Consider the following 17110-nt stretch of genomic DNA (forward strand, 5'->3'; position numbering starts at 1 on the left):
TGTGCTAGGAACTCAATAAATATTTTTCTGAATGAATGAGTCTGGCATCAGTGCCCTCTAGGCATGGTGGCTCCAAAGCCTAATACTTTTTACTGATGTTTTGGGAAACCTCTCAATGCTGAGGTCGCTCACTTCTCACTGTTGAGCCCAGGGATACCTCCTCTATCTGACCACTTGTAAGTCTCTCATCAGCCCCAGTTTTCTGATAGTTTATCCCCAGGCTAGGATCACCCACCCTACAGGAATCCATGTGGCAAGAGCTCTTTTCAAGAACACCCAACCCATCTCTTTCTGTGGGGTCCTCTCTCGGGAGGTGGGAAACTCATGTATCTTTTGCCTTTCAAACTCTGGAAATGCAGAGCAGAGTCTCTTCAGATCTGAGTTGGGCTCCACTTCTTTTGTTCCCCCTCCTACACTCTAGTTCATGGGCGACACTTTCCAAAAAAGATCCTCACTACCCTTCAACCTCTTTAAGGATTCTCTCTTTTTACACAGCCCGGAGGTGAGGGATGAAGCAATGAAGGCAGAACAATCTTCCCCTTTCTTTTCTCCCTCATCTCACTCCATTGTTCACAAGTTATGCAAATGATAAAGACAGTAGTTACATATAATATAGCAATATTCCTAAAAGAAAAACAATCAAATTTTAATTAAGTTCTTAAAGAGGAGCATGTCCTAGAATATATTTTACCATGAGATCCACATACTTTCTTGATTCCAGATAGAAATATTAATACTCGATTAACTAGTCACTACAAATAGAGTGTCCACACTAGTACATAGGATTTATATAAAATGCAACATCATACTTTTTGGAAAAAAACCCATCAACATGAACAATCTTCTATCTTGAAGCTATCGGGAATATTTTTAAATGTAAAATCAAGTTTCAAACAAATGCCAGAATGCTATACTTCCTGTTTTTGTTAGTTAACTATAAAAAATATTTTTTCTATCATATGGTAAATTAAGGGGAAAATATTCCATGTGGTAGGAAAAGTTATGATAATCTAATTGGTGATTAGCTGTATTCTATGAGTTTGTTAAAAATTGATTTTCTAAGCCAACAACTAAACATTCACAATATGGATTTACTAAAGTATTAGATGAGAAATTTTTAGCAAACTTCAAATGTTTTTGCTATTTCAAAATATCTTCAATGGCTTCCAATCTGTTGTGCTTAGAACCCAACAAAACAAGAAAGGAACCTTTGATATTTTTCCCAACATTATTGAAAGCATTTTCTTATATGGCTTCATGTTAAAATAAGCATATAGCAGTAGCTTTAGAAAAAGTTTGCTCATATTTTTGTTTGAAAATTTTTATTTTAAAAATAAAATAATAACTGCAGTAGCATACACATGCCTTCTTTTTGAATGCTGCATTGATTCATAGACCACATACAGGTAGATGCTTAAGAGTAGAATGACCTGGAATGATGTTAATGATGTCGACAGAAATTTTCTTCTAATTTCAGGAATGACCAGGTTTCTAATTATAGTCTAGGTGACAGCAGAGAAGAATAGAAAAAGAGCAATACTATAAGAAAGGGTGGGAAGAAGAGGAGATAACAACTGGAAATAAGAAAGATACACCTAGAAAGAAAGATAACAGAGCTAAATTTATTATGATCTTATTAGCAGCCCATTCCTTTCCTTTTGGAACTCTCTGGCAAACATAATGGTGACCCTGAGTTTCAGTTTGGAGAACACATTTTCAGAAGTAAAACAGCTTTGTGATAATAATAATAATAAATATAATGATGATAATAATAAATCTTACAATGTCATTTCTAAAATTCTAGTCATTAAAAATCACATCTCCATACCAACGGCTATATCCTTGAATCACTTATATTACTTTTTACTTAATATATTTCTATATGCATACTCATTTAAAACATTTAAATGAGAGGATTTTTAGGGCACTGAAAATAGTCTTTATGATACTGTAATGATGGATACATGTCAGTTTACATTTGTCCAAATCCAATGTGCAATACCAAGAGTGAACCCTAAGGTAAACTACAGGCTTTCGGTGATTATGATGCATCCATATACGTTCATCAATGTAACAAAGGTACCACTCTGGTGGGGGATGTTGATAACAGGGGAGGCTCTCCAGTGCTGAGACAAGGACTATAGGAGAAGTCTCTATACTTTCTTCTCAATTTTGCTATGAGCCTAAAGCCACTCTAAAAAGTAAAGTCTCTACAAAAAATTTTAATTTGAACTTTGTTATAATGAATAATACTTTCAGGAATAACATTCATAAACACATAGTTTTGATGCATTAGTTATGTTTTTTCCTTAAGACATTTTAATGGATTATAACTATTAAAATAAAACTTGTTTGTCCATGACCCACCTAAAATAATCTAACCAGTCACTAAGAAAATAGCTATAAAATTAGGTAAAGGGAAGACAATTTGAAATAGGGCAAGAATAGTGATAACCATGATAATCAAGAACAGGGGTTGGCAAACTGCAGCCTATTGCCTGTCTTTGTAATGAAAGTTTTATTAAAACACAGCCACACTCATTCATTTATGTATTTAATGTCTATGGCTGCTTTTGCATTAGGGTGGTAGAGATGCATATCTGCAACAAAAGGTGACTTCCATCTCCAAAAATATTTATTATCTGGCCCTTTACAGAAAAAGTTTGTCGACCCGTGATCTAGAAGGATTCTGCACTCAAGAGTGCCTTGAGTTTGCTTTAATTTAAAGAAATGAAACTGGAGGGCTTCCCTGGTGGCGCAGTGGTTGGGAGTCCGCCTGCCGATGCAGGGGACGCGGGTTTGTGCCCCAGTCCGGGGGGATCAGGCCCACGTACCACAAAAAAAAAAAAAAAAGAAATGAAACTGGAAATCATAAGTATTTGGGTGAGGTTTATGAGACAATGAAAGTTCCTGAGGTCATTTGGGAAACCACTCTCAAAAAGAAGGCCCACTCCCTGTAACAGAAGATTGGAAAACGAAGGTCAACACAGTTTTAAGTTAAACTGAAATGTTAAAGGATGTATCACTTTTATTATCTTCTCTTTTCATTTTTTATTAACTAGCAAATAGTACTGATTTTGCTGGATAAGAAAGTCTTCACCATAATCCCTAATACATATAAGAACAAAATGAAAAGCTGTTTACTTCTATGTGATATGAACTCTTATGATATTCTATCACAAACTGGAGAAAGGAAATTTTGATTTATAGTCACATACTCCTGGTAGCATTTCCAAGAATTTGGAAGTTGAAACCTAAAGCTGAAAAATATGTCTATGCTTCAGATTAGCATCAGCTACAGCTAGTTAAATCAAGCCATACTAAATTTAGTATGATGGTATACAGCTGTTAGTAAACATTGCCCAAATTGTCTTCTGCCAATCACCAGAATTCAGCCACGCTAGACTGTACAAACCCGCAACTTTGCCCTGCATTTGTCCTATGTGCACTGCTGCTGGACTGAGACAAAAATATACCTCAGTCAGCTTTCATAGTTAAACTGAAAAAGACAGGTTAACATGTGAAATATGAAACCACCGTCCATCAGGAAAACCAAAGCTTACACAGAAAACACAGTAACTCATATAATATCCATATGATGACGCTGAAAGAAACTTGCACATACTATAACTAAATTTATTCATTTGTTTGTTTGTTTTAAATTTTGTGTACTTGAAATAAGAGCTGCTTAAAATAGTTGTCTTCTGGAAGTAAGTAAAACAACAGGTACTTGGAGAAACAATTTACTTGACCTTTTGACCAATACAGCAGGAGACTATAGTTAAAATTTTCAAAATCATTCACATTATCCTTAAATATAATTAATTGTACTAAAATCTAGCAAAGGCAGAGTATAGATGAGAAACACTTTACACTGAAATATGAAAGGATTACATTTAAGAAAAAGAGAGATTCCTAATTTGGGACTATGAAAGAAACACAGCTTAAGCATTATCACAGCTTTGTTTATTTATATCTTGACTAAAATGGAAGCTCTAAAATTAATTAGCAGCTCGTAAAAATTTTCACCAGTCCTTCATACATTTTTCCATGCCTAGGTGGTGAATGTAGTATACACAAGGTCAGTAACTGACAACACTTGTAAAAAATGCAGTCAGGGATCAAGGTATTATATTTCAAATTTTGTTACATTTTTACCTGACTACACAGGATATTTCTTTAGAGTAGACTAATTTCCTTCAGGCACTGAGCCATGGTAATTTGTGAGATAGCTTTTCTTTCTTTCTCTCTCTCTCTCTCTCTTTCAGTAGAAGCTAAAGATACATATCGAATATTGTAAAAGAATTTTATTTTGTTTATTTTGGCCTGCATTATTGCCTTTACATTTCTAATATAAAACAGCAATGACCTAGTAAAATGAATAAATGAGGGAGTATATTTGAGTTTATATCTTTTTTTTTCTAATGTCAAAGTTCAAAATGTTCACCTGATCCTTTCATTCCAGGGTAGAATAGATTTTTCTATCACTAACACACACCTACTTTTGCGTCTCTGAGAACGGTTTTTTGCAGGCTCTCAATTTTTCCAGTGATCTTCAGCAGAAAGCGAACTGCAAGAATCATGTAAATTACTTTACCATGCTTTTTTTCATATTTTTTTTAAAAAGGGATTTAAATGTACAATGGCACTGGGGAAACACTGGTTCCACCATTTGGGAAAATTTCCCTGAATCCACTAAAATACAATTTCCTGACCATTGGGTTATGCTAAATAAATAAAAGTCCCCGGGTCTCAAATATCCATTTCTGTAATTTGGGTGAAACTGGGGCTAGAGGAGTAAAAACAGGGTGAGATGTCAGGAATTAATGGATAATCTTAAATCCCCAGTTCCATGTTCCTTCATCATGATGATGGGTTTGAGTCCATTTCATTGTTTGTTAATACTTTGGTCAGAGTAGGCAAATATATGCTCTAGTAGGTCAATTTTGTTTTGTTTTGTTTAAGATTAAAAGACTTTATTTATAGGAAACTGTACTACAAGTAATAACTGAAATGTTATATTAGAACTCTTTTACAATTATTTTTTTAAGATCTCAAATCACATGGTTTATTGAATCTTTTATAATTAAATTGTCTATGCTATATATCCCTGCCATCTTTAACAAAGACCTAAAAAAGGCCAAACGCTTTCTTTATCTTATATAATACTCATAAAAACCTTATATAGAAAAGACCATTATTATTTCTTCTGTAAAGATAAAGGCATTAATTTGCTTGAGATCACACAGTCCCCACATGCTGCTGGAGCACAGACCCTGATATTTGGGCCCCAAATCTTGTACTATTTGCTCCTATGCTCTCTTCTCTCTCCACATTTATTTCCTGAATTGTACCTGAAACTTAAATTGTCATTTCTCTCTACAATTTTCCTCTTGTTCTTGGAATGAAAACTTTAAAATATAAATTTCTTGTAAAAGAAAGTTAAATTGTAAAGCAATTATACTCCAATAAAGATGTTAAAAAAATCACATTAAAAAAAAGTTAAAATGTGACCTGAATATTTCTAATTTTGATTCAAAACCTAGATCACAAGCTAAAGAATATCTTTTTGTTAAATAATTTTCTTTTGGAATATGTATTTTTCACAGACTTCATGTCTGTAATGATGATGCTACCCATAATGCCGTAAATAAAGAACTCTTTCTCCTTCAGGCTTTCGCGGAAAACTGTGTGTGCAACTTTCCATGAAAACCATTTCATTTAGGTTTAAATTAAGGGAGAGATGTCACTTCAGTAACTCAGTATGAAATATTGCTGTGAGTTGCCTAAGATTGCCAAAGTAGTGCCCAAGTTACTTAATGCATGCATTTTAATAGCGGAAGTCATTTGTGGGAAGAAGCTGAAGGAGTTTAGACTGGCAACTTCTGATAAATACCCTAGAAAGTGATATGTGCTGATTTTGCCTCAAATGTCAGCCCCAGGCTGCTGTTTGGCCGCTCCTCTGGACTTCCTATCATTCCTGCCTGCTGGCCTCACTTTCTTGGATGTGACATTTCCATTCATGAGATACATGCGGGGCTTCTAAAGTCAAAATTGAAAACCCCACTGCTAACCTGGCCCATATGGCCTTCCCAAATGGTTATGAAAGCATAAATGCTTCAGATTTCCATTTTAGATTTTAACTCTTAATATATATGCAAAAAATTTGTAAGCCACTCAAGGCTCTGCCTCCCAAGATAAATGCATCATGAAAAGCAGATTCCTTAGTGCAAAGAACTTTTACTATCAATTCATTTGATTACAAGTCACTGTCTACCTTCTCTGGGGGAGGGCGGGGAGAAAGAGAGAGAGATGGAAACACAGTGACCCTGCTGGATGTCATTTTTGCTTAGCACACACAGGAAGCAATGGCAAGTTGAGCCAGGCTTTGATTCTCAAAGCTAGTAGTCCCATTTAAATAAAATTTCCATTATTGTCCCTGTGTTATAAAATTAATAATTTTGTTTCCAGGGGACAGGGTATGGGGAACTGGGATGAAGGAGGCTGGGGACTAAGATCAGGTTAACTTAGGAAGATGAGCTTTAGCAATCTTTGCCAGTGTGCTGGCCTTGCCCAGAATTTAATCCTGTTCTCAAGGAGGAGTTTGGGTTATTATAGGCTCCATCCCTTCTATTAATATACCTTAAAAATGAGACTGAATATTGAAGGCTGTTGCCAGGAAAATGCTATGCTTAAGATGAGATGATGCTTCAATAGCCAAGATATGGAAACAACCCAAGTGTCCATCAACATATGATGGATAAAGAAGATATAATGGAATATTACTCAGCCATAAAAAATGAAAAATTACCATTCACAACAACATGGATGGAACTAGAGAGAATTATGCTTTCTGAAATTAGAGAAAGACAAATATTGTATGTTATCACTTATATGTGGAATCTAAAAAATAAAACAAATGGATGTATATGCAAAACAGAAGCAGAGTCACAGATATAGAAAACAAACCAGTGAATATCAGTGGAGAGAGGGAAGGTGGGAGGGGCAAGATAGGTGTATGGTACACAAACTACTATGTATAAAATAGATAAGCAACAAGGATGTATTGTAGAGCACAGGGAAATATAGCCATTATTTTGCAATAACTTTAAGTGGAGTATAACCTATAAAAATATTGAATCACTATGCTGTATACCTGAAACTAATTTAATATTCTAAGTGAAGTATATACCTCAATTTTAAAAAGAGTAGGTAATGCTTAATGCTTTGGGAAAAAATAAATAAATTGTAACATGCGCAAAACAAAAACAAACAAGATATGGAAATGTTTGCAGTATCTTTGTTTCTCCTGTGTGATTTCTTAATCTGTATCATGAGCTCAAAGCCTCGAGGAAAAGACCTAAGGAGTAATTTAGAAGATGGGAGTCTAGTCCTGTGAGCCAGAGTGGGCTCACTGATCGCTCAGCAGATGCTTCTCTGAAAGGCAGCACACAGGCCTAGGATGAGGGGGGAGGCACCCTAACTGCAGAGTGTCAGGCTCTTTGTTCCCCAATCAGGCATCAAACAACAGTAGGTGGAAACAAGGCTCAGCATGCTAAGCCTTGTGACCTAAGCTGCCTACACAGACATCAATCCTTGTGGAAATGTGAATGAGTCACCCTTTGGGAAATGAAGGATCAAAAAGAGAGGTAGATATCCCTCCGGAAAATCAGCGTATGTGTGTCTGCAAGTATGCTGACCACTACTCACAACAGGAAGAACCAGAAAACGATGCCCATCAGTGAGAAAGTGGATAAACACACTAAGATAAAGCCACATAATGGAATATTATATCCTATTCTAAAGAATGAACTAGAACAACATGCAACTATATAGATGAACCATTTCATTATAATAAAAGCTCCACACAGATCAAAATTTTTTTGTAAAATTTTAAAAACTGAAATAATAATTAACAATAATAAGTGAAATATCTATAGGTATAATACAACCACCTACAAAAAGCCAGAAAAATGTAGAATCCGGATACAAAGTGTGGTTGAGGGAGCACCATGATCGATACGTGTTATTATCCTGGCCCTGGCTTTTATTTTTGGTAGTTTCATGGGTGTTTATTACATTATTTAAAGCAACTAAAAAAAGCAGTCTATGACACCCAAACACTGAGAGGACCCTTGGACACAGGGTCTGAAATGACACTGACACCTGGAGGTGGCATCATGGTCCCACACTAGTATGAGGATACAGAAGAGCCAGGTAATGAATGAAGCTCTGGACCAGGTTCAGGTCACAGTGGGTCCACTGGGTGCACGGACCCAGCCAGTATTCACTACCCAAGACCTCAAATGTCTAATTAGTCAGAACACACCTATTAGTTGGCACAAATGGCACAGACAGCACTTGGCCTGTAGGGCAAGAGCTATTATAGTGAGGAAGGCCTCTGAAATTGCTCCACACTTTAAGATAGGGAATCAAAGAAAAAAAGAAAGCAGGGTTTGGGTGGAATAATAATGAGATTATGCCATGAAACAAATACTGTGATGAATAAAATTCTGTGCAACTGAGAGAGAGAGGGAGCATAGATATGTAGGTAGATGTGTGTATATGTGTGTGTAGAGAGAAAAGAAATCCTAAAATAGACAAATGCAATCACCATAAAGTAGAGCTAGATTGACCTGTTTCCTACTTTAAAAGTCCTAACCTACCTATTTGCAAAGGAGCAGCCTGTGTTTTGACTCCTGCATCAGCTGTGATTTCACTGGGCCATGAAGCTCATTTGCAGTTGATGACCAGGATTTTTGCAGCTTTTTGTTTAAAGATGATTTAAGAACATCTTTCTTCACAATACAACTACCACATACACCCTTTAAAATAATACTTATATTTTTGCCAAAAGCAAATTATAATCAGCTTCATTGTAGTAACACCCTGACCTCTTCCTCTTTTACAATTAATTTCTCTAGGCCTCTGCTATTGACCCTTCTGTGAATAAAGGCAGAATTAGTTCGGTTCCACTTTTCCCTACTGTTGTTCTCCTTCCCCTGCAATTTCAATTCTAGAGTCATAAATAATGGATTATTTTAGCACAGTGGTACATAATAAACTTTCATTTTAATAAATAGAAAATATAGCAAAATCTCCACAGCCAGTACCAGGATCGCCGAAATGGGTCTAACTCTGGCCTTGCTGGATTGCAGGGCATGACCACAGAATGCAATGAGCAAACAGGTATCCCTGTTTCTGCTGCTGTCTCCATGAGTTTCCCCCTGTAAATACAGTCCATTGGTTGGAGTATGTGCTGCCCGGTCACCCACCTTTGCTTGCTCAACACAGCTTGCTGAGAGTGAAAGCTCTGGAATGAATCTAGCAGGTTGGAACCCTGGCTCCATGGTTTCCTAGCCATTAAACCTTGCAAAAGTCACTCAGACTCTCTGTGCCTCAGTCTCTTCTTCTGTAAAGTGGGTTAATAATAGTAACCAACCTCACAGCACTGTATTATGATTTAATAAGAAAACCCATGTAAAGTGGTTTAAGTATAGTTGAGAATAAATTAAGTGCTCCATAAATATTAGCTTTTATTAATATGTTATTTTGGTACAAATTACCTGCAAGCAGACTCAGACAAAAAATTACTAATAATGTACAATAAAGAGTGTTGTGATAGAGGAATACCTTATTTGTTATGAGAGCAGAAAGTAGATTTGAGTTTAGCAGCATGGGCTTTCTTATTTAAGGGAGAGGGAATTTATGTTTTAACTACAGTGTTGCAAATTTCTTAAGAAGATTTAAAAGATAGTTCTGTGTTTTTTAAATTAATGACCTAAAACGTTTTCCAATGTTTACAGTCCCCTTACTTGAATCTCAATTTTTAATATGTAGTTTTCTTTGGGAGAAATAGTCAATGAATTTATTTATTATTTATTTTAAAGTTAATACACTTTTGGTAATATGAGTAAAAGTAAAGTACCTTTCAGTTTAGCACAGACGTTTATTTTCCACGGTTTATCAGAGTTGGAACAGCAGCTAACAATACTGTGCCAACAACTTTCATGAGTTTCATGAGCATAAATAAATACATTTGTTGTCACAAATCCCAAACAACTAAATACTGTGGTAATGGAGCAAAGCTGAGGACTCTTCAGAATAAATTGCAAACAACTATTCGACATGTAAAGGGCCACTGAAGGGAAACTTTCCAATACAATGATGCTATTTTCCTGCCTTCCATTTAAGCCAGGAAAGAATAACTAGCTCAAGGAATGTCAGAGAAGGTATAGTCTGGGAGGAGGGATCATGTAAGGACATCTGGTACCTACTTGTGCTTTATCCAAGTGGACTGAAATTCAAAATGACATATTTTATTATAAAAAAGAAAAATGTGGACAGTCTTCTGATACACCATTTCATATTATATTGATATGTTCTGCTTTTCTTCATTTAAATTAAAAAGACATTTAGATGAATGAATCTTTGAAAAGAGTAAATAACTGAAACAACTCTCTTTCTGGATGTGAATAAATAGTTTATTCCACCAAAGAATAATTTTGCCCACTGTATGACAGAATTAGGAAAAGATTTTGTAGGCAATCTGGCCCAGGAGAAATAAGACATGACTTGTGTAGACATGAGAGGTTTTATTGAATCTGGGATACTAACTTAGTGATGGGGGAAAATAACTGATTCTTTTACAGACAAACAGAGAGAGAGAAACATATATTCCATTCTGCTTTGGACTCAGATTAACTGCTCGGACAGTAGCCTATAACTGAACATGAGAAAAAAGAATCCACCCGACTAATGATGTGAAACGAAACAGGCCTTAATGATAGATATAGAGTCACAGGTTTCAAACATTAAATTAGGAGATGAATGCTCCTTCACCATTTTTTTTTTCATTTTAGTATAAACTATATATGTTCAAACTTCCAGTAGAACAAGGCTTTTAGGATAAGATTTTAGTTAAGAAGATATCCCAATGAACAAGCAGAAGACAGTTCTTTCTTTTAAATAGAGAGTGAAGGTCCCTGACCTCAAAAGCATTTCCTGCAGGTGACCAAAGAGGGACAATGACACAAAAATCTAAAAATGCTAAACTGCACTTAATGTTTGCTCTCTTGGTCTTTGAATTGCAACCAAAGTAAAATAAAATTATTAAGAAAGTGAAAAAAAAAGTCAGATGAAGGAAAAATTCCCATCGTGAAGATCACTGGCCTCTTTCCAAATGCAATTTCAACTCTGACCCCATATTTTCTTTTCTTTTGGACATTCAACCCAAGTAAAAGAACTTAGCTTATTATCTAGCCTGTTCCCAATTAATCAATATAGCTTACTATATATCAGGAACTGTTCCAGGCTCTTTGATATAGCATGAACTAAGACAGAGTTTTTGTCCTCAATGATCTTACTCAAGTGTTGAAGTGAGATGGTCAATAAACAAATACACATACAAAAAAATCAATAACACAATTTTTCAAAGTTATTAAGGTGACTTTACAGTTTCTTGTTAATGCTACCACCACTCCCCTAATGTCATATTCAAAGCTCTAGAGTTACCTTTCTTATTTCTGAACAGATCTAGTAACTTACAGACTAAGAAAGATTTCTTTGGAGAATTTCATTGCCATATGAACAGAAATATAAAATGTGCTATAATAGAAATAGGGAGGGCATCATTTGAAACTAAATCTTTTAGTACTTCTATATTTTACATACATTGTAATCCACATAAAAAATTAAAATCTTACCTTTGACAGTTGGTCAAAAGTTAATTGCTATCATCATATTTTTATTTAGAACAAACAGTAACTTTAAACTTATGGCAACACTTTTGCATTGATACTACATAAACTACATGTAAACTGACTATAATTCAAAACCTGTAACTGAGTGTAGCAACAGTTTATAGTCTTTCCAGATATATTATGCCACCAATTACACTAAATAATTTTATGTAAGGAAATACCACTTGACCTTTTAATAAAGAAACACTATAACCCAAAGAAAATTGATAATACTCACTTTTAAGACCTATTCAAATAAATATGACTTAGACACAAAGTAAAGGCTTCATAAAACCTTTAGCTTTCAAATTCTAACCACCACTTCTTCCAATCCTACTATTCCCCACCAATCCCAAACATTAAATCACATAATTTTTTCTCGGCTTTGGTTAAATGGATTTGGCTGCCTGGGCAGGAAATAAGGAAAGATACGACTGGATTCAGGGCTCCAGGTGGTGCCTACATTACATCGATAGCCCCCTTTCCTAAAGAACATAGACAAGTGCGAATAGAGTGGCACTGACTTTCGTCAAACTGTGTCTTGGTTCTATATGTTGTTTTGATGAAACGTGCTATAGAAAAGGCTCATTCCATTTCAACTAAGAAGTAATAATACATTGTTGGATGATTAATGGAAATGTCACAACCACTCTCATCAATCGGTGACTGTGCCTTCTCACCTATAATCAAACACTCTGCTTGTTCCTAGGAACTAGTCTGTACCCAATTTTAATGTTTGATATAATTTCATAAGTGAAATAGAAAACTATTTCATTAAGGAAAAAATATAAATGGCTGGATTACTCCGATTCTCACTACAACAAACTGAGATAACAAATGTAAAATGATCATTGGCTCTTTTTCCAAATCAACCCCATTAATTACACAAAATAATACAAAACTACTCTAAGGTTATTCCTTCACTTTCATATTAAAATAAATAATTACAATTGTGATTAAATCCTCCAAAACTCAAAATGAAGTCATGTTTTTCTCGGATTCAGAGTCAACAATTAGACATGTCCCTCAAAATAGAGACCCTTACCTTCACATTTCTGAGTAGTTTCACTCTGCTTGTGACCAGCAGGACATTTGCATTCAAAAGAGCCGACTGTATTGATGCAGTTTCCTCCCTGGCATATCCCAGGAATAGCCTGGCATTCATCAACGTCTGTAAGAAGAAAGTATTTTCAATATAGATATCATTGATTTTCAGAATATCTATGTCTATTTGTACATACATATTTCTTGAATGCACAGAAGATATTCGCTTGTTCTCAAGAGAATGAGGTGTGAGGAGTCAGGATCCCTTTGTATGCATGCATTTTAACTTATATAAATGGTATATGTTAAAGATCTCATTTTGTTTCTTGATTTTTTCTTTTAGAATTTTGTTTCTACAAACCATCCATATTGTTATGTGGGCAACCAATCCCTTGCTTTGATTTGCTGCAGAACACTTAGTGTGTTTACTCTCCCGGTGATGGGCACTCAGCATCCTCCAACTTCTCACCACCTCAGGTGAACAAACAGATAATATGACTAGACGTACATCTATTAAAGTAATTTAATTCATAGTTTAAAATCTTTGCCCAAAGAAAACTTCAGGTCTAGGTGGCTTTGCTGTTAAATTCTTTCAAACATTTAAGAAAGAAACAATACCAGTTGTACACAAATTCATACAGAAAAGAGAAGACACTGCCCAACCCATTTTATTGAGCTGGCATCACCCTGAAACCAAAGCCAGACACAGACATCACAAGAAGGAAAACAAGAGAAGAATATCTTTTTGGAATAGGCACACAGAAATTATTAGCAAGTCAACTTTAGCAATATATTAAAAAGTTAATACATCATAACTAAGTGGAGTTTATCCCAGGAACTAGGTTGTATCAACATTCAAGCATAAATCAATTCATCATATTAACAGATTAAGGAAAAGAAAACATATATCATAGATGTGAAAAAAGCAATGACAAAGTTCAACATTCATTCATTGTTTTAAAAATCTTGGTAAACCAGAAATACAAGGGAATGTCCTCAACCTGATAAAGGGCCTGTACAAAAAAACTAGAGCTAATATATTATAGGAGATTGGGAAAAATTCTTTTACTTAGAGTTTCTGAATCTTTCATTTTATATCTATGTAAATTTGCCTTATTTCTCTTTGTGTAAAAGGTAATTCAGTATATTGTTATGATGAATACTGTATATAAAAGGAAATATAATATATAAGCTTATGCAAATTTACATTACCTAGTCAAATTGACAGGCCAACATAACAGATTTATTAATATTACATCTTTAATTACGTAATAACACATACTCATTGTAATAAACATTAAAGATGCAGAAAATAGAAAATTAAAGAGATAGCCATTGATATAAGTGAGTAGTCTGTTCTTTTAGACTTATTAATACACACATTCAGAGTGGTGGTCCATTTATTTCACAAGAATAAGATCACACTGTATGTGTTGTTCTGCATCTTGGTTTTTTTTCCATTAAAATATTTTATGGATATATTTCTATGTCAGTATATATTTATCCTATTTTTTTTTGGTAAGCCCACAAGTTTGGTGTGTCTTAGTGTGTAAATTAGGGAATTTAAGTCTACAAAAGAGCTTAGCATCCTTATTATTTCTTCCTTACTTTAACTATCTGTCTATAAAACTAATTACAATAGTCCAAAGTATTTTTATCCTGAAATTAAAGTGGATCTCATTGTCTTATTAAAGGATAGCTGATCCAAACAAAAAGCAACTAGAATGAAATACATGACAGGAGGTTTATATCCTGAACAGTTTAATTTACATTTCAAACTGTATTATTTTAAAAATGTACTAAATTTCCACCCTCATTACAGTGTAGTATAAAACATCCCTAGAGCTTCCCTGGTGGCGCAGTGCTTGAGAGTCCGCCTGCCGATGCAGGAGACGCGGGTTCGTGCCCCGTTTCGGGAAGATCCCACGTGCCGCGGAGCGGCTGGGCCCGTGAGCCATGGCCACTGAGCCTGCGCGTCCGGAGCCTGTGCTCCGCAAATGGGAGAGGCCACAACAGTGAGAGGCCCGCATAACGCAAGAAAAAAAAAAAAAAAAAAAAAAAAAAAAAAACATCCCTAGAAACCTCTTTTCCTGGCAGGTAAGTCAGAGAAAGAATATCTCGGTATAAGCTAAAAAATGAGGCCAAACCTATAAATCCCTTAATACTATTCATAAAAGCTTTGACTACATATTTAGTAGATTCAGTAATTTTTCAAAGGAAAAAACAATCTGACTTTACAGGGTTTATTTTGTAATTGCCTAAAAAGTACTTTCCTAGAAAAAAATAAATAAAACTTTTATTTTTGAAATATCCTAGAGTGAGCAGCTCTACAGAATTAATTTCTTTTGGGTAGATCAAGTTAATCACTAAAATAAAAAATAAAATTTTAAAGAAATCTTATAGAAATAATCAACATGAACCTAGAAGCACACACGAGTGCTCCCTATAAAATCAAAAGAAGCAAGCCTCAGACCTCCAAATTATGCAAGAGTTTCTGCATCTTCCAAGTGCTAGCATAAGGAACTACTGACGTCTGATTAGTTTTCCACTGTCCAAGTTATACAGATGGGTTTCTGTTCCTCCCTTCAACTCAGGCACAAACTTACTATTTCTTTAAATGCTGGATAACTTCAAATCACATGTAAGGATTTTACAGAATATTGAATCTTTTGAAACTTAAACCTTATATAATCCCTTCAGTCTATGTCTACTAAGGTTATAAATAATGTAACAAAGCAATAGTAATTCTAGTTTATGAACTCATTTCTTCTCCAACTTCTTCAAATAAACTTGCCCTAAGAGATTAAGCTGATTTTATTATATAAATTAGTATTAGATGGCATATTATTTTTAGTTGACATTAAAATGTGAAAAAATATGTGCCAGTGCTACAGGCATATAAAAATGCTTCATTTAATTTATATCTGTGGGAACTAAGGACCAATTCCTATTACTGTATTAATAGTGCATGATTTTTTAACTTGGCCTGTCCCCAAATTAGATACATTTTTAAAATGTAAGTTCTTACTCTACACTCCACATATATTCATACATAGTACTTCTACTTCTACAAAAACAAATGCCAATCTTTAAGTACAACAACTGAAGAATAGGTCTGTCTCTGACTGGAGCCTAAGACATACAGGGTGTCTTAGCAACCGTTCAATGTGGTTTGATTCGGCCAGAATACCTATTCATGTATTCACAAAATTCCAATGTTGAATAAATGATCATCCCAACAAGCAAATATTGGTAACTTACTACCTGTAGGACTCCGAACTAAAAAAAAACAGAGCCTGGCTCTGTCTCAATCTTCCTTATCTCAACAAATGTCATCACTGTTTACCCCGATGTCAAAGTCAGAAACCTAAGAGATAAACTCGGCATCCTCTCACTTGTCTCACTTCATTCCATCAGTAACAAGTGCTTACTTCCCAGATATATCTCAGATCTTGGCCCTCTGCCTCTATTCTGGTCTCAACCTCCATGATATATCACCTGTACTGCTGCAGGAAACTTCTAACTGGTTTTTGTTGCTTCCACTCTGGCCCCCCTAGAGTTGATTCTTTACAGAGCAACTGAAGGACTTTTACTTACATATGTGTAAATCAAAGACAGAAGTCTGTAGACACTGCCACACTGTTTTCTGGTCTATGAGTTGCTCTACAGAAGTTTGAGCCCAGTTAGGATATTCCCTTTAACAAAGATATTTGCTTATTCTGTCTTATTATGCCCACAAATTTTCCTTATCTTCTCTCTCTTATTGAACTTTTGTGCCTTCCAATCTGCAAACTGAAGCTTTTATCTCTTTTAGGAAATGTTTCTGTATTATCTTTATGCTTTTTTTCAGTTCCTTTCTTCAGTTCCTTTCTTTACAACCTTTCTGCTGACTTCACTACCTTTCTGCTTCTTTACAATCATTATTTATTGTCCTCAGACGTTTTGATTTGTGATATCCTCAAGGTTAACCTTTGTCATTGAATTTTTTCAGTTTTATGCACATTTGTATGTATATGTGTAACATTTGCCTTTCATTAGGTAAAGTTTCAAATCCTTCTTCACTTTCTTGAGTGCTACCAATGCACTATCTCTGATTGTCTTCTCTGAACTCTTAACAATGCTTCTTTGAGCACCTGTTAAGAGAAGAACCATATTATTTTTCACCTCCTTGAGATAAAAGAGTATATGAACTTTGTGTTTATTTAGGTAATTCTTCCATGAAGCATGTTCCTTTGCTTTTCCTTATGTTATTTCTCTCTTTTTTCAGCTTTTATATGTAAACCTTTTCTCTTTAGTACTCACCTTTAAATGGGGCATTTCCTGCT

General features: G+C 34.9%; 1 protein-coding gene across 1 annotated transcript in view; it reads right to left on the reverse strand.

Annotated features, from left to right (window-relative positions):
• Window positions 1-17110, reverse strand: part of LOC103072866 (fibrillin-2) — a gene marked incomplete at its 3' end in the record, with an annotated part of 172374 nt that overhangs the window by 75776 nt on the left and 79488 nt on the right. The window contains exon 7 of the mRNA XM_007459998.1: window positions 12787-12912. Coding sequence (XP_007460060.1) covers window positions 12787-12912 — 126 coding nt within the window. The remainder of the gene's footprint in view (window positions 1-12786; window positions 12913-17110) is intronic.

Source organism: Lipotes vexillifer, unplaced genomic scaffold, assembly GCF_000442215.2.
Source record: "Lipotes vexillifer unplaced genomic scaffold, Lipotes_vexillifer_v1.1 scaffold44, whole genome shotgun sequence".
NCBI lineage: Eukaryota > Metazoa > Chordata > Mammalia > Artiodactyla > Lipotidae > Lipotes > Lipotes vexillifer.